Source organism: Balaenoptera acutorostrata, chromosome 4 (assembly GCF_949987535.1).
Source record: "Balaenoptera acutorostrata chromosome 4, mBalAcu1.1, whole genome shotgun sequence".
In the NCBI taxonomy this organism is placed as follows: domain Eukaryota; kingdom Metazoa; phylum Chordata; class Mammalia; order Artiodactyla; family Balaenopteridae; genus Balaenoptera; species Balaenoptera acutorostrata.
Genome location: NC_080067.1, coordinates 122,513,254 through 122,539,201, shown reverse-complemented (window position 1 = coordinate 122,539,201; position 25,948 = coordinate 122,513,254). Strand labels below are relative to the sequence as shown.

Genomic DNA, 25,948 nt, shown 5'->3' with positions numbered 1-25,948 from the left:
TGGAAAACGATATAATATTTATGAAGCAATTGGAAATTTGAGTACTAACTAGATTCTTAATAGTAGAGAATTATTTTTAATATTTGGGTTTGACAACATTGTGTGTGTATTTGCAAATTATTAATTTTTTAAGATATTTATTGAAATATTTAAAGATAAAAAATATATCTATTTTCTATTAGCTTCAAACTAATATGGAATGGGGAATGGGTGGAAATAGATATGAAACATGATTAGTCACTAGTTGATAATTATTGAATCTGGATAAAGTACAAGTAATTAATTTATTTTATGTATGTTTAAAATTTTCTATAATAAATTTATTGAGTTTTCCTATCCAAGACGGTTTTTCTTTCATTTACTTAAATATATTGTTCTAGTCTTAGGGGAGTTTGAAAGTTTCTCCTTTTATTTTTAAATTTAATTCTATGGGTTTTACCTTTTTGTTTCTACATTAAACAGGATCTTTCCTGCCATATTTTTCTAACTGGTTATTGTTTGCATATAGGAAAATTATTTGTGCACAGTATTAAAGGAGCCCCTTATTCAATTCTTATTGTTTCTCAGATATTTTTGGTGTGCTAATTTTTCCATGTATATAATTGCTATAGACTGAATGTTTGTGTTTGTGCCCCTACCATACATATATTAAAACTTAATCCCCAGTGTGATGGTATTATGAGGTGGGACCTTAGGAGGTGACTGGATCTTGAGGGTGGAACACTCCTGAGTGGGGTTAGTACCCTTACCAAAGAGACTCCAGACAGTTCCCTTGTCCCTTCCACTCTGTGAAGACACAAAGACAAGACAGCTGTCTATGAACCAGAAAGCAGGTTCTTCCCGGACATCAAATCTGCCAGTGCCTTGATCTTGGACTTCACAGTCTCCAGAACTGTGAGAAGTAAATTTCTGTTGTTTATGAGCTACCCAGTCTATGGCATTTTGTTACAGTTGTCTGAATTAAGACAATAATTATATAATTAGAAAAGAATCATAAATTTTCTTCTTTATTGTTTCTCCAAATTTATACTTCTATTTTATTCTCTTGCACTGGCTGTTAACTCCAGAGCAATGCTCTATAATAGTTGTAAATGGATATACTTATTTCATTCTCAGTTTTACTGGTAATAATTCTAAGTTTTGTCTGGTTTATTGTTTGGGATATATATTTTTGATCATGTAAGAAGTATTAATGCATTCTTATTCCTTTAAGTTTTTATTATGTTTTGCTTTGATCAGAAAGAAGTTGTGGCACATATATACAATGGAATATTACTCAGCCATAAAAAGAAACGAAATGGAGGTATTTGTAGTGAGGTGGATGGAGTTAGAGTCTGTCATACAGAGTGAAGTAAGTCAGAAAGAGAAAAACAAATACAGTATGCTAACACATATATATGGAATCTAAGGGGAAAAAAAAAAAAAGGTCATGAAGAACCTAGTGGCAAGACGGGAATAAAGACACAGACCTACTAGAGAATGGACTTGAGGATATGGGGAGGGGGAAGGGTAAGATGTGACAGGGTGAGAGAGTGTCATGGACATATATACACTACCAAATGTAAAATAGATAGCTAGTGGGAAGCAACCGCATAGCACAGGGAGATCAGCTCTGTGCTTTGTGACCACCTAGAGGGGTGGGATAGGGAGGGTGGGAGGGAGGGAGATGCAAGCGGGAAGAGATATGGGAACATATGTATATGTATAACTGATTGACTTTGTTATAAAGCAGAAACTAACACACCATTGTAAAGCAATTATACTCCAATAAAGATGTTAAAAAAAATAAAAATAAAAAAAATAAAAAGAAATATATTTTTAAAAGACAATATGTTACTTATTGGGGACATATGTAATATATTTCCATTTAAATTCATTTGAAACATATAGGCAATATCCAAAATAAAAGATATTTTCAAACTAAATAGCAAATACATTTATCAAAGGTTCTGAAGTGTAATAGATTCTTTGAAAAAACAACATTGGCATCAGCTTTTTAGTTACAAACCAAATTTATTACTTACCTATACCTTTACATGAAAAATCTTCATGTAATAAATGTTCAGTCCCCAGAAGATAGAAATATATGAAACCATACTAGTAAAAGAAAAAAAAGTACACATACTCTGGTTCATTAAATGAAATTTGTCCTGTTATGGCATAATTTTAACAAAGGAGTAATTTTTTATGTTCAAATATTATAGTGTTTCATACAGTCTAACAATGTAATGCACAGTAAGTTGTAATTTCAATACACTTACTCTTTTAATGAATGTGCAGAGAACTGGATCAATTTTCCATTGAATGAATTTTTCTTAAACAACAAGGGCAATTTGTCCTCTGAATTACATTGATATGTTGTAAGATTTTAATTATTTGGCAATGAGTTTCCTAATGGAGCACATTTCTGAAATAATGTGAATTACTGGGATATATAATTAGACAATTTTCCCTCTACCTACTATTTTTAAAAATTACCTACCTCTAATCACTAAATTGAAGGTGAGGTTTAATTTATTAAGAGAATGAATGCTAATTGAGAGCATAATTTTCTTGACTTCTCTTGGCCTTTTATTTTTCTCTCTGTAAATAAGGGGTAGGTGCACCTTGCCCTCTAGGATATTTTCAAGCTATGAACTTCATTTACTTATCCCCTCAAAAGTCTCTCATAAATAGCTACAACTGCATAAAAAAAAAGAAAATCTGACAATGTGGCAGTTTTTAGTCTATCCCATTTACATTTATAAATATAATAAAAATTGATCTTAAATCTGTCATCTGATATATTTTTTGGTTTTACTGATACCTTTGTTGATATATTTTGCTATATAGATTTTAAAAGTTTAACTTTGAATTATGTATACTGACACTCCTCCATGAAAAACTGAAAAAATGTACATTTTAATTTTATCCCACTTATTCTTAATAACCTATTCCTTTTTCTATAAGTTTTATCATTTTTTGGTCCTTCAGGAAGTTGCCATCATAAACTTAAATGATCTACTTATGTTTCTATTTCTTAAATTCGCCATTCTACATAATACCTATTAACTCCCTGCTAGGAAAAATGAAGAAATCAGTATATCCACATTTCTTTCCATATCCCTGCCCTCATCCTTATTTCCCAACTCTGGTGTTTTCTGTTCTTAATAACATTACTATACCCCTGAGAAATAACTGGGATAGTCTTACCAGCAATCTTTATTCCTATTAGCAAGGGGGAAGGGGTGGGTGGCAAGGAGAACGGCAATGACCAGTGCCTGCCACACATGACTAATCCTCCTGATTTGGTTTACACCTCTAGTTCTATCTCTGAAACTTCCACCTCACGCTTTATGATCCAGCAGCCTTCTATGAGACTGCCTTCTGCTTCCACACTCTTGGTAATTCAGTTCCCTCTTCCTAGAACACCTCCAGCCAACTGCTTATTATCCCATCAACCCATCTCGAGGCTTTTACTCTTCAAAGTACTGCTTAGACGTATTATCTTCCACTAAGTCTTCTCCTCAAGATAAAATTATACAGCCTTTATTCAATCCTGTTTCTGCCCTATGGCCATACTGCAATTATGTTGCACACCATAATAAATTACATTTATGTGTTTATCTTCTGTCTCTCCTTCTGGTTGTTACTAGTGGCTAACACTGTGCTCAATAAATGTTCACACGATCATTATACCCAGTAATATTAAGGAACTGAGTGTTTGAATTACGCATTCATCATAAGGAAATGGTAGTGAACACTACTCACTATAGGCACACACGCTTTTTATTCTTTACATTATGAAACATTTAAAATATACACGAAAGTGGAGAGCACATTATAAAGAATCCGCATTAACCATAACAGCTTCAATAACCATCAACATTTTCATACACATTTTTATACCGGCTAGAAAGCCACTGGCAGGTTATTCTCCTAGCAGGTTGACCTGTTGTCAACAGGAATTGTTTGACTTATATCTTAGGCAAGGAAATAGATTTCAAGTCTCCGGGATCATTGTTCTAATGAACTTTAACAGCAGTAACGGACAAAACACTTTCAGAACGAGCCATGAAGTCCACTAGGGACCAAGAAGCGAGAAAACTCGGGTCTATTTAAGACTAGAACCAGAAAAACAGTTCACAAGTGTCCTAAATGGCCATTGCATGTTAAGGGATTCGTGCATGAAAACAATTCCTGCCACTTATAACTTAATTCAAGAGAAAGTTAAGGTATTTCGTTTACGTTTTTCTTTTCAATGGCCCTCTTCAGTGTTAGCAATAGAGGAAAATGTGTCCCTGCTCCTTTGGATAAATCGCATTGACTGAAGATTCCTCGAATTCATTTTTTCCAAAACGAAAGCACAGGAGTGAGGATCGTAACCAAGTTCCAGGGTCGCCAGCCCCTGCCTCCCTCTACGCCCGCACTGTGGCAGGGGCTCTTCTAGGGATGCTGCGGCGAGGGGCGCGGCGGGGGGGATGTTTGGGACCGCCCCCCCCCAATCTGGAATCTAGATCCCCGGCAAACGAGCACGCTTTAAAAGGTAGAAAGAACGAAATAACAAACACTGGAACCTGGGCCTGGTTAGGCACATCACCCCAAAACGCAATCACCTAATGGTGCTCACTGCCCCTCAGGTGAATGGGGACAGGCCGGAACTACACTTCCCAGAAAGCAAAGCGGCGGGGCGGTGCTAAAAAGACTGTTTTAACCTCAAGTTCGCTCCAGGTGCTTCAGGTTTGCTTAGAAACTCCAGTCCCTCTTGCTAGCGCTCCTCCGCCCCAGCCTAATTGGCTCTGTAGTCCGTTGCGTGGGAGGCGGCTCGGGCGCCCCTGGCAGCGGTTGAATGGGGGCCCTCTTGCCCTCGGCCTCACGGTAAATGAAGTCCTTTCTCTGGTCCGAGATGTAGCTTCTCGGGCCGCGTCAGAGCAACAGGACTACATTTCCCAGAGGAGCGCGGGGCTGCCGGGCGGCGTGGGGGCGGTGCCTCACGTCTGGTACAGTCATCCTAAGCTTCTTCGGCTGGACTGTGATGGCCGGAGAGATGACGATCTTAGGTCAGTGACCAGGAGGGTCCTTTGCGCTGTTGCGGGCACCGGAGCGGTTGAGGGAGGCCGGGGTGTTGGGGTCGTTGCATCTGCTGGATCCCGCTGGCGCAGCGGGTAGGGCGCCAGAAAGGTGACTTAGAGGCGGTTTTGGGCTGTTCGCGACGCCGGGTTGGGGGTCGCCTCTAGGAAGGCCCGGGCCGCAGTAGGCCCGGGTAAGGCCGGCGGCGACCTCTGCATACATCCCAGGGACGTGGGGCCTCGGGAAGTGTTCTTTCCTACGCAACGTCGATTTTTGAATTGTTGGTTGAATTGGGGCCTTTGAGAGGCCGCCAGAATGTGCATCTCCTAGACCCCTAGACCCCTTTGTGGAGGAAGGGGGAGGAACAGCAGCAGCATCCCGAGCTGTAGACTCAGGGGACGCTGGATTTTGAGAGAGCCAGATACCTCTTTGATGTACAGTCCAGTGTTCTTTCCACCAATCCGGGTAGGAACTACCCTCTCCGGAGGAGAAGGTGATGAAATGCTTCCGAAAATGTGTACGTAGGAGCAAGAGGAAGCTGGGATTGGCACCGGATGTCATTTCATTATGTGTTGATGAGGATGACCTAATGATTAGTAAAGCCGACTCCTACAAATTGGTGTTTTGAGTTGTATGTAACATGGATGGACACAGGTGTATAGCACAGCCTCCTGAAACCAAATAACAGATTAGCTGTAAATTCGAATTGACTTCTTTCTCCATCACTTATGTTTACAGTTTGCGTGGCGTTTGTTCGTATTTGGCTTTTTCAGCAATTGGTATTTATTGAACAGTTTTCTACTGGCTAGGAACCATTGGTGCAGGGGACACAGCGTGACTAAAACCTGACTTCAAAGAGCTTCCATTTATGTTATCATCAGGGTTACACACTTTTAATTCTTCTCCGAAATAGCACCTCTGCAAGATGTCCTTAATTCGTATTTAATACAGAAAAAGTTAACTATGTTCTGTTATGAAGGGATCGTTTAAAAATATCTAAGCAATTTCCAAAATTATTTTAATCCAGTTTATCCATTTCATCCGTTTGAAAGGAAAAAAGAGAGAGGGGATAAAGAGTTTTACCCTTACAATAACAGAGATTTTGCTGTGGAAATTTTAATGTTAGTTTCTTTTTAATAATGACATCTAAAGCGAATTATAAAACTATAAAATCTAAATATCATTTGATCAAGAATTGGATTATATTCTAGCTTTTGCTCCAGATGAATGACTTCTCCTGTCAGCATTAGCACAATTATTATCGAAATGTTTTTATTTTTTATCCCTTTGCTCACCCAGAAGTGAAGCACACAAACATACAGGGGGTTTTTTGTTTGTGTTTGTTGTTACTTCATTTTAATTGTATTATAGTCAGTTTGCATTATGAAAAACTTGATGTTTGAGAAACGTTATCGTGAGTACTGTAAAAGAAAATATTTGGAGACTATTTTTAGTCTAGCACGGAAGCGTGATAGTAAAGGGATTTTACTGTTGTAATTTCGCGCATTGTACTAGTTTGATAAAACGCAACTTGTAATTTGCCTGTATTTCAGGATCAGCTGTTCTGACTCTCCTGTTGGCTGGCTATTTCGCGCAACAGTATTTACCACTGCCTACTCCTAAGGTGATTGGAATTGACCTTGGCACTACCTACTGTTCAGTTGGGGTGTTTTTTCCTGGAACAGGAAAAGTAAAGGTCATTCCAGATGAAAATGGGCACGTCAGCCTACCCAGCATGGTGTCCTTTACTGACAACGATGTTTATGTGGGGTATGAAAGCTTAGAGCTGGCGGACTCAAATCCTCAGAACACAATATATGACGCTAAAAGATTCATAGGCAAGATTTTTACCCCAGAAGAGCTAGAAGCTGAAATTGGCAGATACCCATTTAAGGTAAGTGAAGCCAAAATCTATTTTAACTCTAGTTCAGCATACTGTTTCAATTAATGCTTTGGCTTCAAGTTACAAAACATTCTATTTCAACAGACTCAGTTTGCCTGGAAGTTATATTATCTCATATAACAAACAATCCCACAGCAGCTCCAGGGTTAGCTAATTCAGTGGTTCCGCAATATTACTGAGGACTTAGGATATTACCATCTCCTCACTCTGCTATCCTCAGAATGTCTGCACAGCTCTTTCATTGTAGCCGGAGGCTAATGAAGCCCCATGTACCTATAGATGGGTGGATGGATAAATAGATACTCTTCCTGTGTTTGTGTGTATACATATTTATATACATAAAAAGAGATCACAGGCATGCTGTGTAATGACTTGTTTGAAACTCATCAATATATCATGGACAATTAGTCAGTGGGATCACATCATTCATTATCTTTCATGGTTGTGTGAAACGACTGTTCCGCCAATTAATTGTCCAGTCTCTGTCAGTGTAAGTTTTATTTTTTCCCTGGTTTTCCACTATTGGAGCTTCAGTGAATATCCTTGTACATGTATGTTTTTACACTTCTCTGATAATTTCCTAAATTTGAATTCAAGAACTGGAATTGATAGGCCAAATGATTACATGTTTTTAAGGCTTTTGATTTGTATTGCCAAATTGTGCATCGAAAAGTTTACGTGCCCTTATCTATTTTTTAGAATGCCTATATCTTCACTAGTTATTGTTTTTCAATCTTTGCCAATAGATAAATAAAAAATGGTATCTTGCATTAATTTGCATTCCTGTGATTTCTGTTGAGGTCAGACTTTTAAAAATGTGTTTATTGGCATTTTAATTTTCTTCAGTGATCCACTTCTTACCCTATGTCCTGTTTTCTTTTGGGGTGTTTGTCTTTCCCTTGATGACTATAAAATACCTTTGTGATGTGTTTTCAGTATTTTTTCCTTTTTTTTAAAAAACTGACGTATAATTTTATTTTTGAACTGTCAAGACTTAAATTTTTATGTGGTAAAACCATCTCTTAATAATTTTTTTAAAATGTTTTTGGTCTCTTACCATGCTTACGGTGGCCTTTCCCATCCTATCCACTTGTATTTTTTTTCTAATGCTTTTATATAAGTATTTGTAGGTTTAGGTTTTGCTGGGTGGTTTTTTTTCTTTTAAACATTTAAATGTTTATTCCGTGTAGGGTCCCCCCCGCCCCCTTTTGGTTAATTATGAAGTGAGATTCTAAATAAATAGATTTTAAAATAGATAGTGGTATCAGTGCTGCTTATTGATTAACCCATCATAAAAATTCTCAAATTTTTATTCATTTTCAAAGGAGCAAAAAAAGAATCTCTCCAGGCATTTCTTAGGTTTACATCTTTGTTCTTTTTTAGCTTCTCTCTTAAGACCCTTTACTAATTTGTAATTTTTCTTATGTAATGATAAAATCATATAAAGCTATACAGTTTCCTCTAAGTTACAGCTTTGGGTACATTACTTATTGATCCAAGAGTTATTTTAAAGATTTTTTTGGTTTGTTTTAAGTTTCTAAGTGATCTGATTTTTTTGTTGTTTCTGTTTCATGATCACTCTGAAGGTACTGGTATATTTGGGTCTTATTTTAAGGACCTTATTTTAAGTGTCCATAGCTTGTTTTTGTTTTCCCCAGACAGGTAAAATACTTTTTGGAAGGTCAGATTTTCTTAATTGAAAACTAATTATGTAGTCTTGAATGATTGGGGTAAACTTCTTATAATTTCTTAGAACAGACTAATTCTCTTTTACTGTTGATGTTAATACAAACTATTGGTGAAACTAGTATGTTTTAGAATTAGTCTGATTTTTTAAATGTACAAATGTACAACTACATTAGCAGGAAAAAGATGCTAATACATGTTTTCATGGAAACAAGAATGTGAGTGATATTTGATTCTTAGATAAGAACATAACAAAGCACTAAAATTATTCTTGTTAATATGTACCAGGACATTCTTACAATTATCTATTACTTTTGGAAATAAGTTAATTTTTTAAAAAAGAAGATCTTGGGTCACAAACATGACTTAGCCACTGTTATTCCTTCTACTTCATCATTCATCTTTTCTTTCATTTAACAGATATATATTGAGAATCTTCTATGTTTCAATTATATGCTTAGTGATGAATTTTATTTTTCTGCTCTTATTGAGAGCTATGGAGTGGATTCATTTTATAGCTTTTAAAGTATGACTTTTAATAACCTCTAATCTTAGTAAATGCACTTGCTAGATAACAAATGAATTTTATGACCCTTTAAAGGTAAGTTTTGATTGAATACATTCCATATGTATGTGTGTTAGCGTATGTGTATGTACGTATATGTAGGTATATACACACACAGTTTTTTATATATATTTTTTTATCTTTGCAAATCTTATTCACAGGTTTTAAACAAAAATGGAATGGTTGAGTTTTCTGTGACAAGTAATGAGACCATCACCGTTTCCCCAGAATATGTTGGCTCTAGACTGTTGTTGAAATTAAAGGAAATGGCAGAGGAATATCTTGGAATGCCAGTTGCCAATGCTGTTATTTCTGTACCAGCAGAATTTGATCTAAAACAGAGAAATTCAACAATTCAAGCTGCTAACCTTGCAGGTAATATCACTTGCCTGAGTTACATTTTGCTCAAAATTTTGTTAGGCTGAAAATCTGTAGTAATGTGTATCATTTTGCAAACCACCTAACTAGGCACCTAGACAAACTATATGGTAGATAAATCAGATGGATTTTTATATAGGTTTACAAACAATTTAGAAAGCTCCATGGTACAATGTAAAATGTGTATATTATGACAGCAACCTATCAGTTAGGCATATGAGAAAGGCTGAGAAAGAACATGGACACATGTTAGCAATGAGGAATTTTTTCTTCTAAAATTCTTTTAATGTTAAGATGAATATAATATAATGTTTTTTAAAAATCTGAGGCGGGAGAAAATTCATTCAACACCATTCAGCAAATATTAAGTGCCTAGGTAAACAAAACAGTTAAATCCATTTTCTCATGGAGCTTATATTCTGTTGGAGGGAACAGAAAATCAGCATTGAAAATAAGTATATTATGGCATTTCTTACTTAGCATTATTAACATTTGGGGCTGGATTATTCTTTGCTGTGGGGAACTGTCCTGTGTATTATAGGGTATTTTGCAGCACCCCTAGCCTGTACACACTAGAAGGTAGTGGCACTCTCCCCACCAAGTAGTGATAATTTTATGTCTCCAGACAATGCCAAATGTCCCCAGAGGAACGAAATGACCTCTGGTTGAGAGCCTTGATACAATGTATGTCAGAAAGTAACGTGCTGTAGAAAAAAAGACAGGATAAGGGGACAGGTGGGTGATCAGAGAATAGGGGGATTTGCAGGTTTTAAAGAGAGCGGTCAGGTAGACCTCATTGAGAAAGTGACATTTAAGTAGATTTGAAGGAAGCAAGGTAGTGAGCCAAGCAGATATATGGAGGAACTGTGTTGCAGGAGAGAGAGTGCCAGTGTAGCAGCCATAAAATGAGAATTTGCTGGTACATAAGAAGATAGGAAGTTGGCCAATGTGGCCAGAGCAGAGTTAGTGATGAAGTCAGAGAGCTAAGGGGAAGGGTATTAAGGTCTTTGAATAAATTCTTCAGAGTTTGACTAGTTTTTATGGCTTGTGATACATAAAGCCATACTACTTTCATGGCCGTTCATTATGTGTGGCAGTTAGTTTAAAGCAGGAGTTTTGCTCAAGGAAATCTGATCTTTTGTTTGCACATTTACTGTTTAACTTTACCTTGAAGTCAGATTTTGCTATGTATTTCAGATTTGCAAGGGTCTTGCATTTTAAGTACTTTTTTAAAGTGTCATTGTAGCTATTGTAGCTACTGGATTTTTCATTTTATTATCATTTCTTCTGTTTATTCATGTGTTCTTTTTATCAAAAATTCATTTTTCAAAGAAGAGCACACTAAGCTTACCTCATTTCTATAGCAATTTGTTACAGTGCATAATGACTAAAGTTTATTTGCTCATATATTCCCAAGTAAAATAGGAAAATTAGAAGAGGCTGAGAGATTTTTTAAAATTAAGTATTAATAAAGAATAGAATGGTGTATTCTGCTGAATCTGGGCCTTTATTTCTTTATATTATAATCTTCTTTTAGAATAATTTTAATGACACCCATTTAGAAGAACCTATATTTATCCTTCCCATTTCATTATTTTTATTGGGTTTGTGACTGTGTACTCAGTGGAGTTCACTTCAGAGAAGATACTAATGTGTTGTAAGATTAAGTGAGAAGAAATTTCTTAATAGTGTCCTCTCATGATTGTTCTTCCCTCCAACCAATTTTATAGGACTGAAGATCTTAAGAGTAATAAATGAACCCACAGCAGCAGCTATGGCCTATGGTCTCCACAAAGCTGATGTCTTTCACGTCTTGGTGATAGATTTGGGCGGAGGAACTCTAGATGTGTCATTGCTGAATAAACAAGGAGGAATGTTTTTAACCCGAGCGATGTCTGGTAAGAAAAATAGAGGGAGCGTTAAAGAGATTCAGGCACGTTAACATATCTAATGTGTAAAGTGTTCATTTTTAAATTTTTCCGTAATTCTTTGCGTTCATTTTGGTAATCGCCTGTACATGTAATCTAATGCCACCACTTATTGTATTTATAGCAAAAAGTTAAGTCTCAAAAAATGACTGGACATCCTGTAAGTCAAATAAATATACTGCCATTTGTAGCTGAGCCAGTAGTTTTCACCTCCATGGTAAAGGGAACAGAAGGAAAGAAATTATTTTAAAATGAAGGATGATCAGTTTATTTCACTTAATAATCTGTTTCACAAAATAGATATCTTTAGGAAATCTAATAATAGTATTTTGCATTCTAAATTTTTTTTTAAGGTTAATTTAGTTTAAGGAATTAAGCCTGTGGAGCTTAAGTTACAGGTGGCCTAACTGGACACCAAGTTCAGTGGTGGGCATTTATATTGCATTACTCTTTTCCTAATTAAATTATTTTTTCTACTTTTCAGCTCTTAATCATTTAAACAAAAGGATTTTTTAAAAAAGAGAGAATGCTTACTGGTACTTTTTAATTAAAAGAAGGACTTCCTTCTGTTGAGAATAATGACATTTAGTGTTTTTAAATTGCTACTTAAAAGCCGGTTTGTGTTCTCAATTTCTTACTTTCTGCAAAAGTATTTGATATCACTGAGATACTTCCTATTACATCATTTAAACCTGGATGTGCACTGTGTTTTAATAGTACACATTTGAATTAAAATCATTTTAATCCAGTTATTTTTAATCAGTCTTTGTATGAATAAAATCTTAATACATTAAATAAGGATTTATTATTCCCAGAATATCATTTATACATACATACTACACAGACACACGTATATATGTACACACATACATGTATATTCATAAATATAATATAAACTTTTTAATTTTTAACTTAGGAAACAATAAACTTGGAGGACAAGACTTCAATCAAAGATTGCTTCAGTACTTATATAAACAGATCTATCAAACATATGGCTTCCTACCCTCTAGGAAAGAGGAAATCCACAGATTAAGACAAGCTGTAGAAATGGTCAAATTAAACCTGACTCTTCATCAGACTGCCCAGATGTCAGTATTACTAACGGTGGAGGAAAAGGACGGGAAGGAACCTCAGAGTAGTGACACTGAACTGCCAAAGGACGAACTTTCCCCAGCAGACAGCCCCCATGTGAACAGCATGTTTGGAGCTAGCCTTCCTGAAAAGAAGAATGGAGAAAGTCAGGTTTTATTTGAAACAGAAATATCACGGAAGCTCTTTGACACCCTTAATGAAGATCTTTTCCAGAAAATACTAGTACCCATTCAGCAAGTGTTAAAAGAAGGCCACCTGGAAAAAACTGAGATTGACGAGGTGGTTTTGGTTGGGGGCTCAACTCGTATTCCTCGAATCCGCCAAGTCATTCAAGAGTTCTTTGGAAAGGATCCCAACACGTCTGTAGACCCTGACTTGGCAGTGGTGACAGGAGTGGCTATCCAAGCAGGGATTGATGGAGGCTCTTGGCCTCTCCAGGTCAGTGCGTTAGAAATTCCCAATAAGCATTTACAAAAGACCAACTTCAACTGAGTTATGGAGGGATGGTCATTTGAGATCTTGTCTGATGATCTCTTCCTATTTATCAGACCACCTCTGTCCACTAAATAAAGTCTCTAAAATGTCTCACACATTTACCTAAAAGGTAACATTTATATATATGAAATTTTACAGAACATTTTGTTTTCGAATTGAATGTGACCAGATTGATCCTTGATTTTGGAGAGATCCCATTCCAACAAGTACTTCTAAAGTGAAAGAATTGAGGTAAAACTCTTACAGGAGCATAGGTGACTGTATTTTCTGGATTCTGGAAGTAGATATCCATGTGCACTTAAAACTATATTCTATAAACATTGCCTAGTGCCAATTATAGGATTCCCAGTTCTTACTAAATTATATTAGCAGGAGCTGGTAATTTATTTACTTGGTTATCACATGTAACTCTTAAATTTGAACTATACTTGAAGGACAGTGTTGACGTCAGGTACTTACAGTGGCTGGGAGATAGCAGTATTATTAATATAAGCTGCATATATAATATTCAATAACTGCCATATATAACAAAATTTCTTTCACAAATTCAGTATCCCATTTTGTGTCCTATTCCTATAACCTGCATTCTCCAGATTTTCAAAATATATTTATTGGATCAATTTATTTTCTTTCTAAAATAGCTACAGATTTATTCAAATGTTTCATTACCAATTTATATTTTAGTTCTTCATCTGCTATGTGTCATTCTCTGCTTGGATTTCCATGATTCTGCATGGTTTGAAAACAATAGAGAATTATTAATTACATTTTAAAAATGTGTTAATGTCACAATAAAGCCGTCATTACTATACATTTTTTTTGTTATTTAAGACCTTTGTAGACATTGATAAACAGCAGTAATTAGGTACAGTATTTATTTATTTTATGTTTTTGTTTTTGTTTCATTGTTTATTTTCAGTAAGCCCTGGAGAATTTAGCTTGCATTTGATTCAGTTTTACCAAGATTTTTTCCCCGTATTTAGTTTTAAATGAGGAAAATTGTACTCATTTGTAAAAACCTTGTTATTGTTTCCTACCATCATTTAAAAATAATCAGACTTGGCCTGTTTTTAGCCTTAAGGTTAGTGTGTGATGAGAGCAAAAAATTTGTGAATACTGGAAATAATGTGGAAATCTAATGTGGAAGATGATGTGAAAAAAATGTCCACAAATCCGTATTTGTAGTAGTTTTGGTTTGTTTCCTTTTAGAAAAGATGCAGGAACCAAGAAAGAAAATACAGTAGTTTTATTTATGTGATGCCCCTATTATTTGAAGATTTTCTTTTTCCTTAATAGAAGCTACTTCTTATCAATACTCAAATATTAAACTCTGGTCAGCAGTTTTGCTAGTATAAAATATGTCTGCTTTATCCATTGTTGAATTTGAAAGGATGTTGAATTTCCAATCACTGAAAAAGAGAAATAAGCAAACTCATTTCAGCAACATCAAAACATTTCTGCTTCTCATAGTAAAAATCTGAGTGTTTTTTGCAGATCTTAAAAAAAAAAAAAGTTTCTTAGCAATGAAATTGCTGTTAAAACAATTTCAATCAAATACTTCTGTGTACAGAAAATGCCTGTAGTAGGTAAATAGAAAAATATAAAATGTTGACATGTTTTATTTTAGAACTAAATGGAGAAATGCCAAAGAGGAATCCTTCACTGCGTTATGAAAATATTCAAGTGTTCTTTTGGACTTTATAAAAATCTTTACTAGATTTTAAAATTGAAAAATATCTTTTTGCAAAGGTCTTTAAGAGAAAAGTATTCAATTTATCAAAATCTCCATAGATAGTAACCAGCTTTAACCTAAAGCATTTTAAGATTTTTTTTAAAAAGCTTGAATTTCTCCAGTATATGAGATAGTTCAGGACAATCTGTTAACAGTTCTTAGAGGAAACAATTTGCAAAACAGGGCAGCTAATCTCATACTCTAAAATTGGAATTTAAATAATTTGATTGTTTCTGAAAAATAGACAGTGTTGGAATTGGGGGACATTAGCATATTAGAAAAGAATAACTATTCTCTAGTATAGTTATACCTTTAAAAAAAAATTGTCTGTCTTCAATCATATTAGGGGGCTATATATAAATAGTTTTGAAATCGATGTAGTTTATTTAAAAGGTAAAAATGCATTCTGAAAGGGATCATTTATACATAATAATCTGAAGACATTTTTCATAAAACAAACAATACATTTTGGTTGTACATCTTGCTAGTGTTTTTTGAAGTACATAACTTTTAAAATATTAACTGTCTTGTATGATTAGAATATGTGAATGAATAATTTATTTTGTGTCAGGAATGTTTTGGTATTTACTGTGTTTTCACTGGAACCACTTACGTATCAGCAGATACTATTGTGTATAACATGTTCTGAAGATCATAGTTATTATGCATAACAGATTGTGCCTCTTAGATTTGTGTGTATACAGGTATTTCACATTTTAATGTAAATAAATATCACTTTGCAGTTTGTTTTTTAAATTGTGTCCTTTATTTTCTATTCTGGACTACGCCCAGAGTACATTTTTGAGGTATGTAAATAAGAAAGGAAATGGGAATAGAGCTGATCTGAAGCTCATGGCACGTGACCTCAGCAGCTACTACCTAATTCCCTACATCCTGAATGTCCCTGGAATTGCTTACTTTTCTACTTACTTCTTTCTTTTTTTAAAATTAATTTTTATTGGAATATAGTTGCTATACAATGTTTTGTTAGTTTCTGCTGTACAGCGAAGTGAATCAGCTATACATATACATATATCCCCTCTTATTTGGATTTCCTTCCCATTTAGGTCACCACAGAGGATTAAATAGAGTTCCCTGTGCTGTACAGTAGGTTCTCATTAGTTATCTGTTTTATACATAGTAGTGTATATATGTCAATCCCAATCTCCCAGTTCATCCACCCCTCCTTCCCCCCTTGGTGTCCATATGTTTGTTCTCTACGTCTGTGTCTCTCTTTCTGCTTTGCAAATACGTTCATCTGTATCATTTTTCTAGATTCCACATATAAGCAATACACGATATTTGTTTTTCTAGATTAGTTTTGGCTCCGTTATAGTCAGAAGCCATGAATTGGTATTCAGAATTTTGAGTATACTGTTCATGATACAGGAAATGTCTCTTCTAAATTAAAGAAATATTTCACTCTATGACATATTTCTTTGACATATTTCTTTAATTTAGAAGAGACATTTCCTGTATCATGAACAGTATACTCAAAATTCTGAATACCAATTCATGGCTTCTGACTATAACGGAGCTAAAACTAATCTAGATAGTTAATAATCCTGCGTAATAGACTACTGTAATCCTTTGGTTGGTGATTAATACTTTATAATTCTCTAATAAAGTTTATTCTTTGGGCAAGAAACTCAATACAATTTTTTTAAAAGTTCATGTGATAAATGTAGTCTTTTCAAATGAGCCCTTAAATGAAAACAGTAGATTTGACTCTCCAATCACTAGTTCCTGTGATTCCTTCATAGTTATTTTAACTACTGCTGCCGGGAGATTCAAAATATATGAGGAAATATAGTGATACATATGTATCACTTACTTAAATATGTAGTGATACATATTTATTTCACTTGACTAACAAATACACAGTGCCCTATTGAGGTAGGCAGCTTCTTATGTGACTTCCAATGCTTTGACCTGGTATTCAAGGCTTCAAGTGATGTAGCCATACTTGAAATTTGAATGTAATCTTTTGAGAGACCCTAAGCCTGAATCACTTGAGCTAAGCAGTTCCGGAGTCCCGATTCACAGAAACTAATACATTTTTTGTTGTTTTAAGCTTACTAAATTTTTATTAATTTCTTATTCAGCAATAGATAATAGTGCTTACTATGTACAGGAGTGTTCTAAGTGTTTTAACAATACTAATTAGTTTTGTTCTAACAAACTTAGGGGTAGTTACTCTTACCCCATTTTCAGATACGGAAATTAAGGCACAGATGTGTTAGGTAATTTTCCAAGGATTATACAACTAATACGTAGCAGAGTTATTCAAATCCAGTCCATGTTCAGCCCCAATGCTGTGCTGCCTTATCCATCCCATAATGCAATCCTATAGTACCATTTTTGTTCAGTACTAAACTGGATAGTATCCATGAAAGACCTCTTGTTTACCAGATAATGTTACAGGTTTAGACAGTGCTATTTAATTCTTTACATTTCTGAGAAGCAAATTTGAATTTACAGATTTTTTTAGATACGAAATGAAGATAATAGTACCTAATTCATTGGGATTTTGTGAGTGCCTGGCACAGAAAGTGCTGAGTATTATGAATGGAGATGATCGAAGGAGAATGAACAAAGTGCAGTGACTTGCTAATTTTATGAGGGATTATAAGAAAATGCCACAAGAAAATAGGTTATTTTCCCTAATATCCTCAAGACCCTGAAACTATGAGTCAAAAACTTCTGCAGAATTCTGCAGAAATATAAGAGAAAATAAATTTGCTGTGGTAAAGCACTTATTTAGTTTTGGGAAGAATTAATAGCTTGCCTCACGTTAAGTTTTTTGGATGTTAAAAAACTAACAAATACAGTCTGTCTTACACCTCACTGAATTACCTATTTTTTGGCTTACCTAAAAGACCTCCTGAAATGTTTTAAATGGCATAACACAACTTTATAACTATAGCTATATATATGTGTGTGTGTGTATATATATATATCTACACATACATACACAATGTAAATACATAAATACACACAAACACAAACAATTCTGTTAAGAGTTCATCCAACCACCTTAAATTGCTTAACATAGCCTATATAGTATTGGAAACTGGATCTTAATTATTAGTTGTAACTACTACCCTTCCTTTGTCTCCCAAGTAACTAAATTAAGAATATTTTGTCATAGTTGAAAAATACTTTGCGACAAAAAGTAGTGGTGGCAGACCTTGCTAAATGCTACTGCAATATCTTTTCTATTCATTCTTACTTTCAGAACCCAGTTTTTTTGGAGTGGCAACATCCCCTACTTTAAAAATTATTTTGCAGCTAGGGATGGGTATGTGACATAATTCTACTCTACCTTCTTGAAATGCAGACATGATGCTGGAGATAAAGCAATGGGTTTGCAACTACCAATCAATGGACATGTAATGGTTGGTTGAGCCAAAGGTAGAAGCGGCCAGTGGTGTTACAGAACTGCTCTGGCCAGCTTTGTCCTTTCTACCTTGGGACTTCTTTCTACCTAAGAAAAACAAGCCCCTTAGTTGTTTACACTACTTTCTTTGTTTTCCTTCTTTCCTTCCTTGTGTTTTTAAACTTTTGACCCTTACTTTGTGGTTAAACATTTGGTCAAATTGCCATTTGTTGGACTTCTGCTTCTGGCCAAGATGGAATAAAAAGGAACTGTTTCAACTAAAAAGTGGAAAAAAATACATGAAACAACAGTTTTCAAGACCTTACGCATCATGGCCAACATTAATTGTTGTCTATTACCTTTGTAAAGTCATAGCTATAGCAATAAGGGAAAGCAGAGGCTGTTCTGTAATACCTGGAAATTGTTGCACAAATGCTCAGAACAGAAAGCCAGAAGCAGATGTTCAGACAGAATTAGTGTTGACTGAAGCTGGATTAACATTTATGCCTAGTTCCTGTGGTACTTCACAGTCACATATTCTAAATCATTCATTTAGTCTTATTCTCTGATAACCACATTACATTTTCTGTCATCAAGAGTTGAAAAATAGCAGTAAACCAATAATCATTCACAAGTATATTAATGATAAGCTAGGTTTTATAAACATGAACTCAAAAATCAATCTTGTATCGCTTCCCTTGACACACAAAAATGCACATGTATCATTTTCCTTGTAAGTGTTTTGGAAAAATATTTTTCAAATTTTTCACAACTATCACAAGTATTTTTCAGTTGATATATTTTTACACTTTACTCATATGCCTATTCATTTTTATTTTTCTCTTTGTGCCGCCCTCAAGAGATAAAATGTTGCTATCTTTGATCAACTATGATAACTATTGAGCATGTGCAAAATCTGGTCGATCTGTAAATAACCTGGTTACCTAGTCAGCAGTCATCGAGAGAAGCCAGTCAGCCTTTACTGGGTTCACACCCGTTACCTTGGCCCCATTAACCCAATAGCAACCACCATACAAACTACCAAAATAGTATTCATTTTCATAAAAAGATTTAGAGAAATGTGGCTCATAATGTAGCCAGAAGTCCTGATTTCTGTATTCCACAGATGGTCTACTTGCTTGGAAAATGACAGCTAGAAAAGTGGGAACTAGGAGAACTGGAAGGAACTAGGAAGAGATCTGCCCTGTTTCTGCCTTCTCAACTTTGCTTAATCTCACTGAGATCAATCACATTGCACACCACTGAGGACCGTGTCTTATTTTAATCTCCAATTATCCCCAAGTTGCTGTGTATAGAATAGCCTTTCATAAACATTGGCTCAGTTTTGCCCTTTTTGTTTACTTCATACTATGTCCTATGATGTGATTTTGTTTGTAAACACAAAACTGCTAACATGTTACTGAATGTTTTCTATATTCCAGAAAGTATTTTATCTGTCCTAAATGTTGTATCTCATTTAATTTTCAAAAAAAAAAAAAAACCTTAGGAGGTAGATAAAATTCTTACACCCAAGTAAGTCCAGAGAAATAAGTTAACTTGCCCAAGTTTACACAATTAGAAAGCTGTGGAGTTGAGATTTAGCATAAGCACTTTGTCACTAGATCCTGAACTCTTTTTTTTTTTAATTTTAATTTTTATTTTTTTAATTTATTTTTGGCTGTGTTGGGTCTTCGTTTCTGTGTGAGGGCTTTCTCTAGTTGTGGCAAGCGGGGCCACTCTTCATCGCGGTGCGCGGGCCTCTCACTATCGCGGCCTCTCTTGTTGCGGAGCACAGGCTCCAGACGTGCAGGCTCAGCAGTTGTGGCTCACAGGCCCAGTTGCTCCGTGGCATGTGGGATCTTCCCAGACCAGGGCACGAACCCGTGTCCCCTGCATCGGCAGGCAGATTCTCAACCACTGCGCCACCAGGGAAGCCCCTGAACTCTTTTAACTACTATAATATTTTCTTATTTTAGTTTTCTTGATTTTTTTCCTAGAATAAAAGCCCTCTAGATCAGTTAGAACTATTTATTATTTTCACGTGTATTAAAATACTGCATTACATCTTCTTAACACTAACTTTGATATCAAAGCTATATTTAAAAGTATATGAAACTGCCCTTATTCAACTATTTTTTTACCTACAAAAATGACTATTTCATATGGCTCAAACTAATACTATATTTGAAGAAGCACCCTACCCCCAAGGTTTAATTCCATTTGTCTACCCAGCTGTTGGTTTACAATTCTTCTCCCCCCCATTCTGGAACTATGGACTCTTTAAGTGGCTCTTCTAGGAATGAGACATCTTATTAGAGAACTGAAAAGAGCATCATCATCGGTTTTGTAGTCATGTGGGCCTGGATTCTACGTTTTATTGGCCAAGATCCTCTTGGTATCTTATCATATTTGGTAAAATAGGGCGGGCGGTAATAACTTTCTTATATTCTTTATTGAGAACTGAAAGTAATAAATTATTCCAGTGCCTTGCACATTACTTGGCATATAGTGGGCTTTCAGTAATAAATATTCTCATCCTAAAAGAATTCAACTTAATGCTTCTTAGGATTTTCCTTCTGTCAGCTAAGGTAAATATTTCTGCATATCCAAATGATAATAATTATTTTCTTAATATATTTTGAAGTTAAAATTTTGAAATAAGTAAATCATTGAATTAAAAAGTTTTTTTAATTCAAATTTACTACTTCTCTATAGTCCAGTCATTTTAAGTATCCTGCACTTTGTTTCAAAGAGCACTTCAGTGATTGAACAAACTTGATGTACATAATAAAAATGAGAATGAAATATTGATTTTTTAAACACAATAATATTATATTGAGTAATTTTGGCTTAGTCATTTTAAATGACTAATTTATTTTATTTTTTCGTTCTTTTTACTCTTTATTTAACTATATTATACATGAGATATCTATGTATATATATAGCTATAGCTATCTATCTATATTTTCACAAATCCTAAGTATACAGATTGATGATTTTTACAAATTGAACCAATACTCAGACCGAGATCAAGAAATAGAACATAACCATTTCCCAGAAGCCCACCTTGTTCACCCTTTCAATCATTACCCGTCACCACCAAGAATAGCCAGTATCCCAACTTCTAGGAGTATAGTTTCTCCTCTTTTTTTAAAAAAAAAAACCTTTTGTATCAATAGAATCATGGAATCATATACGAATATGCTTTTGTGGTTGACTTCTCTTTTTTATAGTTTTTTTTTAAATTTATTTATTTGGTTGCGTGGGGTCTTAGTTGTGTCAGGCAGGCTCTTTGTTGCAGCTCGTGGTCTCCTTAGTTGCAGCACACAGCTCCTTAGTTGTGGCATGCAAACTCTTAGTTGTGGCATGCATGTGGGATCCAGTTCCCTGACCAGGAACCGAACCCAGGTCCCTGGCATTGGGAGCATGGAGTCTTACGCACTGTGCCACCAGGGAAGTCCCCTGTGTTTTCTTTCACTCCACATTATGTTTGTGAGATTCATCGGTGTTGTTGCCTGTAGCATGTGTTCATTCATTCTCATAGCTGTATAGCATTGCATTGTATGAAGATACCACAATTTATCCAGGTGACTGTTGATTTCCCATTAGATTTCTAAATTATGCAGTGTCTCTGATTGATTTACTACATGTGTAAAGAGGCCAAAACATAAATTTTAACTGATATTAATGAAATATCCAGTTCCCTTTCTTAATGGATTTCAACAGATATTTATTCAATGCCTACTGAGTACAAAACACAGTGGTAGGTACTACAGGAATTGTAAAGACAGGATAACACTTTCAGTAGCTTACATTTTAAGGAATGAAGCTTTAGATAATATAGGGTTTTATAATTTACGGTAACTTTTCATAAATACCCTTAGGGGATGAAGCAAGGTTGTACAAAGTTGTGGCATAGGAAGGAGAAAAAGAGGATAAAAGAAATGGCTGATGAGTCTTAACATGTTAAAATATTTTATTAAAATCATCTTGAAAGGAAAATACCATTGAAGTTTGAAAACTTCAAATTTGAATGGCAATTCAGAGACATAATGTTGCTTCTATTACATAAAACTACCAAATGAAAAAGCCCTTCAAAATATAATTAGTACTACAAATCAACAATTACTTGTGAATGTATACCATCTGATATATAACTCACTGAGGTTAATCAAGCCAAAAAATGACATTCCATAGAAAATATAGGTTTTTTTACTCAAAGTAAATAGTAAAAATATTATAAAATATTATTTTTAAATGAAGCAAAATTTTATTTTATAAAATGCAGTTAACATAATTACTCTTTCCAAAAAGCAGCTGAATAACTCAATGTTTTTCTGTGATTCCTCCATAATTTTATATACTGTAAAATAACTCAAAAGTTATTACATATGTATATAGGTGCCTGTATAATATTACTCTAAAATGCCTAATCATTCATTCTACAAACGTTTGTGGAGTGTCAACAATCTGAAAGGCACTATGCTAGGAACCTAACACACAAAAACGATAAACTGGGCACTTGCCTTCAAGTAGCTTTAAGGAGAGGCAGACTAAAAGAATTTAAATAGAGTATGGTCCCTGCCATGATAAAAGTATGCACATAGGGCTACTCAGAGGACAGAAAAAGGGCATGTGGATCAGACAGGGGAGCGAAGGGAAAAATCAAGAGGTGCTTTGTGCAGAAGATGACTCCTGAACAGGGTCAGACACTTAAGGGATAAATGGCATTCAGCACTTTGGGCAATGAGGAAAAGGCAGATATTCTGGAGGGAATGAATGGAAGAAAGAAGGTTGGGTACAGCAGCCCATTATGGTTAGAGCTATGGTGCTTATCGCTGTTTGTGTTAACATGTAGCTAGGGGCCTGCTTTTTTGCATTTCTCCCTTGTCTTTATTTTTTCAAATACTATTTTATTTGATATAATCAATATACAACTAAAAGTATTTACTTTTTGTCCCTGAGTCTTGTGTTATTCCTGCTTCTGTTAGCATGTCAAAGAAAAGTCCTTTCTGGTGTATCAAATTCTGTGGTGTTTCAAATTCTGTAATCCTTCCAGAGTCTAGAACAAGCACCCTGCAATGTGAAAAGAATCCAGTCAGGTAACCTATAATCAGTGTTTCAGTTCACCCTTCTTGTTCTTGCTACCGTAAAGTTTAAATTACTGTATGAGTTATGTCAGTACAAAATAAAGGTACTATTTAACTCAGGAAATATATCAAGTTTTCTAATATTCTTTGAGCATTAACAAATTCCTCTAATTATTTTGGAAAATATCTTCCATACTATTAGGGGACATTTTGTATCTCTCAGCACAGATAAAATCTTTTATTAGTGGCAAGTAATTAATGTGTTTCATATGTTCAGTAGGTATCTCTGTAGAAACTGTTTTATTTCTGAAAACAAATAAAGCATACCTGTCTGAATCAATGATAGAATGCAGTCTGTGAGCAATCATCAGGATGGTACAATCAGAAAACTCCTTCCTGATTGTGGTCTGCACCAAGTTATCAGTCTCAAAATCGATGGAAGCTGTTGCCTCATCCAAGATGAGAATTTTTGTTTTTCTCAGCAAGGCGCGAGCAAGACAGACAAGCTGTCTCTGTCCAACACTGTTATAAAAGATAGTAAAATGATTTCCACAATGGATTTTATGGTCACACACTTCCTGTTCTAAAATTCTAATTATACTGTTATTCTCTTCCTAACCCACACATTCATTCATTCTTTTCTTTAAGAAATATTCACTGAGTGATTACTATATGCCAGACTCTGGTCCAAGTTCTGCAAATAGAACAATGAATTAAACAGACAAAAGGCTCTGTCTGTGTGTTTACATAGGGAGACAAAAAATAAAGATAAATGAGCAAAATGCATAGCAATGAGAACAATTCGAACGTACAGAAAGGGAGGGTGTAAAATGTGGGTACGGGGTGGGCATTTTAGATGGGCATGCCAAAATGATCCTCACTGAGAAGATGTCTTTAAATTCAAGGCCTGAAGGAAGTGGAAAGTGAGTCCTGAAGATTTCCAGTGGGAACTTGTTCCTGGCAAAGTGATTGGCAGATGTAAAATTCCTGAGGCAGGCAGGAACTGGCCTGGCATCTTCATGAAACAGCAAGGAACCAAGGAAGCCAAGGTGGCAGAAATAGAGAGAGGGAGGGGAGAGTAAACAAAGAAGAAGCTGAGTCATACAGGCTGTGTCTCTCCAGTGCAGAGAGGGTCTAACTGATTTCCTTAGGTCTCTGATCACATAAAGGGACTATCCTAAGACATCAAACATCAAAGTAGCCCTTACAACATTTTTTTTAGGAAGAAAGCTATTAGAGTAGGAGTCTTTGCAAAAGAAGATTCAATTAAATAGTGACTTTTCATACTGCATTGTTCCTCTTTTTCCCCTTTGTTTCCCTTCACCAGCAGTTTCCCAGCCAGTGGCTATCATTTTATTTATTCCTTGTCTGTCTTCCCTAGAAGAAATCAGCAATGGGTGTGTTTTGAACAGGCCAGACAAAATCCATGGTAGCTCAGGAGTGACTTCCTTTTGAGGCCCTGAATGAATAACCTGGGCAAGCTCTGTTCTTAGCAGCTTACCTGAGGTTTTCACCACCCTCTGAAATTTCATGCAGCAGCTTCTTGGGAAGGGACTGCACAAACTCTTTTAAGTGACATAGTTCCAGCACCTCCCATAGCTCGCCATCAGAATACTTGTCTAGGGGGTCCAGATTCATTTGAAGGGTTCCAGAAAATAAAACAGGGTCCTAGAGAATAAAATAGTCACCAGTAATCTAACTGTCACATGAGGCATGCATACATTAAATAAGGAAAAAACAAAATGATCAAAACTAAATAGTTATCAAATTCATTTTATATTGAACCCAAAAGCAGAAGAAAATCAGAATAAGTTGCAAGTTAGATTAAATCATTATAAGCTTCCTGATTCTTTCTCGTCCTCTTATTAATAATGTTGATCACAACCATGATAATAATGATGATGGTAGCTGCCCTTTAGTCAGGGATATAATATAATACAGAAAAGAATTGAATAAATGTAATCTATACTATGTATATAATATTATCTATCAGCTCACCAACCCAGAAAGATAGAAGTAAATATCCTCATTTGACAGATAGTGAACTGTAGGTTTTAAAAAGCTCTCATCCAAGGACACACAGAAGGTAAGTGCTCAAGTAGAATTCAAAGACGACAAGTCCACGCTCTTTCCAATACACTGACATGTCTAGTGAAACTGTATTTTACTACACCGGTTTTGATTTATAAGAGAGGAATGACTGTTTCTTTTCTGCAGTCAATTTTATCCCTGTCAGAATTTCAGATTTTACTCAAATTTGTTTTGAAGTGAATTCATGAATGTAAGTATGTGTTTAAACACTATGACAAAGAGATGATAGTATTTTAAGATATTTTTAAAGAATAATATAAAGGTATTTCATAAATGCTCAGCTTAAATCTCTCAAACACAACTGAATAAAGTCATCTTTGACTGCAGAGACATATTATTGAGGCAATTTGCATACTTGTTAATGATCAAGTTCCCTTGATGCCACAGATGGAAAAATCAAAGGACTTGAAAAAAGATCTAACTGCATTATTGTTCTTTTCATTTTTTCAATATTTCTAAACCTCAAGTCAAAAGAATCAAAATCCTACATTCAAATTACCAACTAAGCAAAAGCCTCAGTAATTGTTTTTTTCTTCCAAAAAATACCAATGTGTTGCAGC

General features: G+C 35.1%; 2 protein-coding genes across 3 annotated transcripts in view; one reads left to right on the top strand and one right to left on the bottom strand.

Annotated features, from left to right (window-relative positions):
• Positions 1 to 4,939: 4,939 nt before the first annotated feature.
• HSPA13 (heat shock protein family A (Hsp70) member 13) lies at positions 4,940 to 15,570 on the top strand. Its single transcript, XM_007164115.2, has 5 exons — positions 4,940 to 5,039; positions 6,603 to 6,943; positions 9,365 to 9,578; positions 11,312 to 11,479; positions 12,426 to 15,570. Exons 1-5 carry the CDS (start codon positions 5,015 to 5,017, stop codon positions 13,091 to 13,093), a joined length of 1,416 nt encoding a protein of 471 aa, XP_007164177.1. The 5' UTR covers positions 4,940 to 5,014; the 3' UTR covers positions 13,094 to 15,570.
• Positions 15,571 to 22,165: 6,595 nt separating this feature from the next.
• LOC103019583 (multidrug resistance-associated protein 1-like) overlaps positions 22,166 to 25,948 on the bottom strand; it is an 83,457-nt gene continuing 79,674 nt past the window's right edge. For both annotated transcript variants that reach the window (XM_007164113.2, XM_007164114.2), the window contains 3 exons: positions 24,799 to 24,965; positions 23,625 to 23,819; positions 22,166 to 23,283 (listed from right to left, as the gene is read on the bottom strand). In XM_007164113.2, coding sequence (XP_007164175.1) covers positions 23,145 to 23,283; positions 23,625 to 23,819; positions 24,799 to 24,965 — 501 coding nt within the window. In that variant the 3' untranslated portion in view covers positions 22,166 to 23,144. The remainder of the gene's footprint in view (positions 23,284 to 23,624; positions 23,820 to 24,798; positions 24,966 to 25,948) is intronic.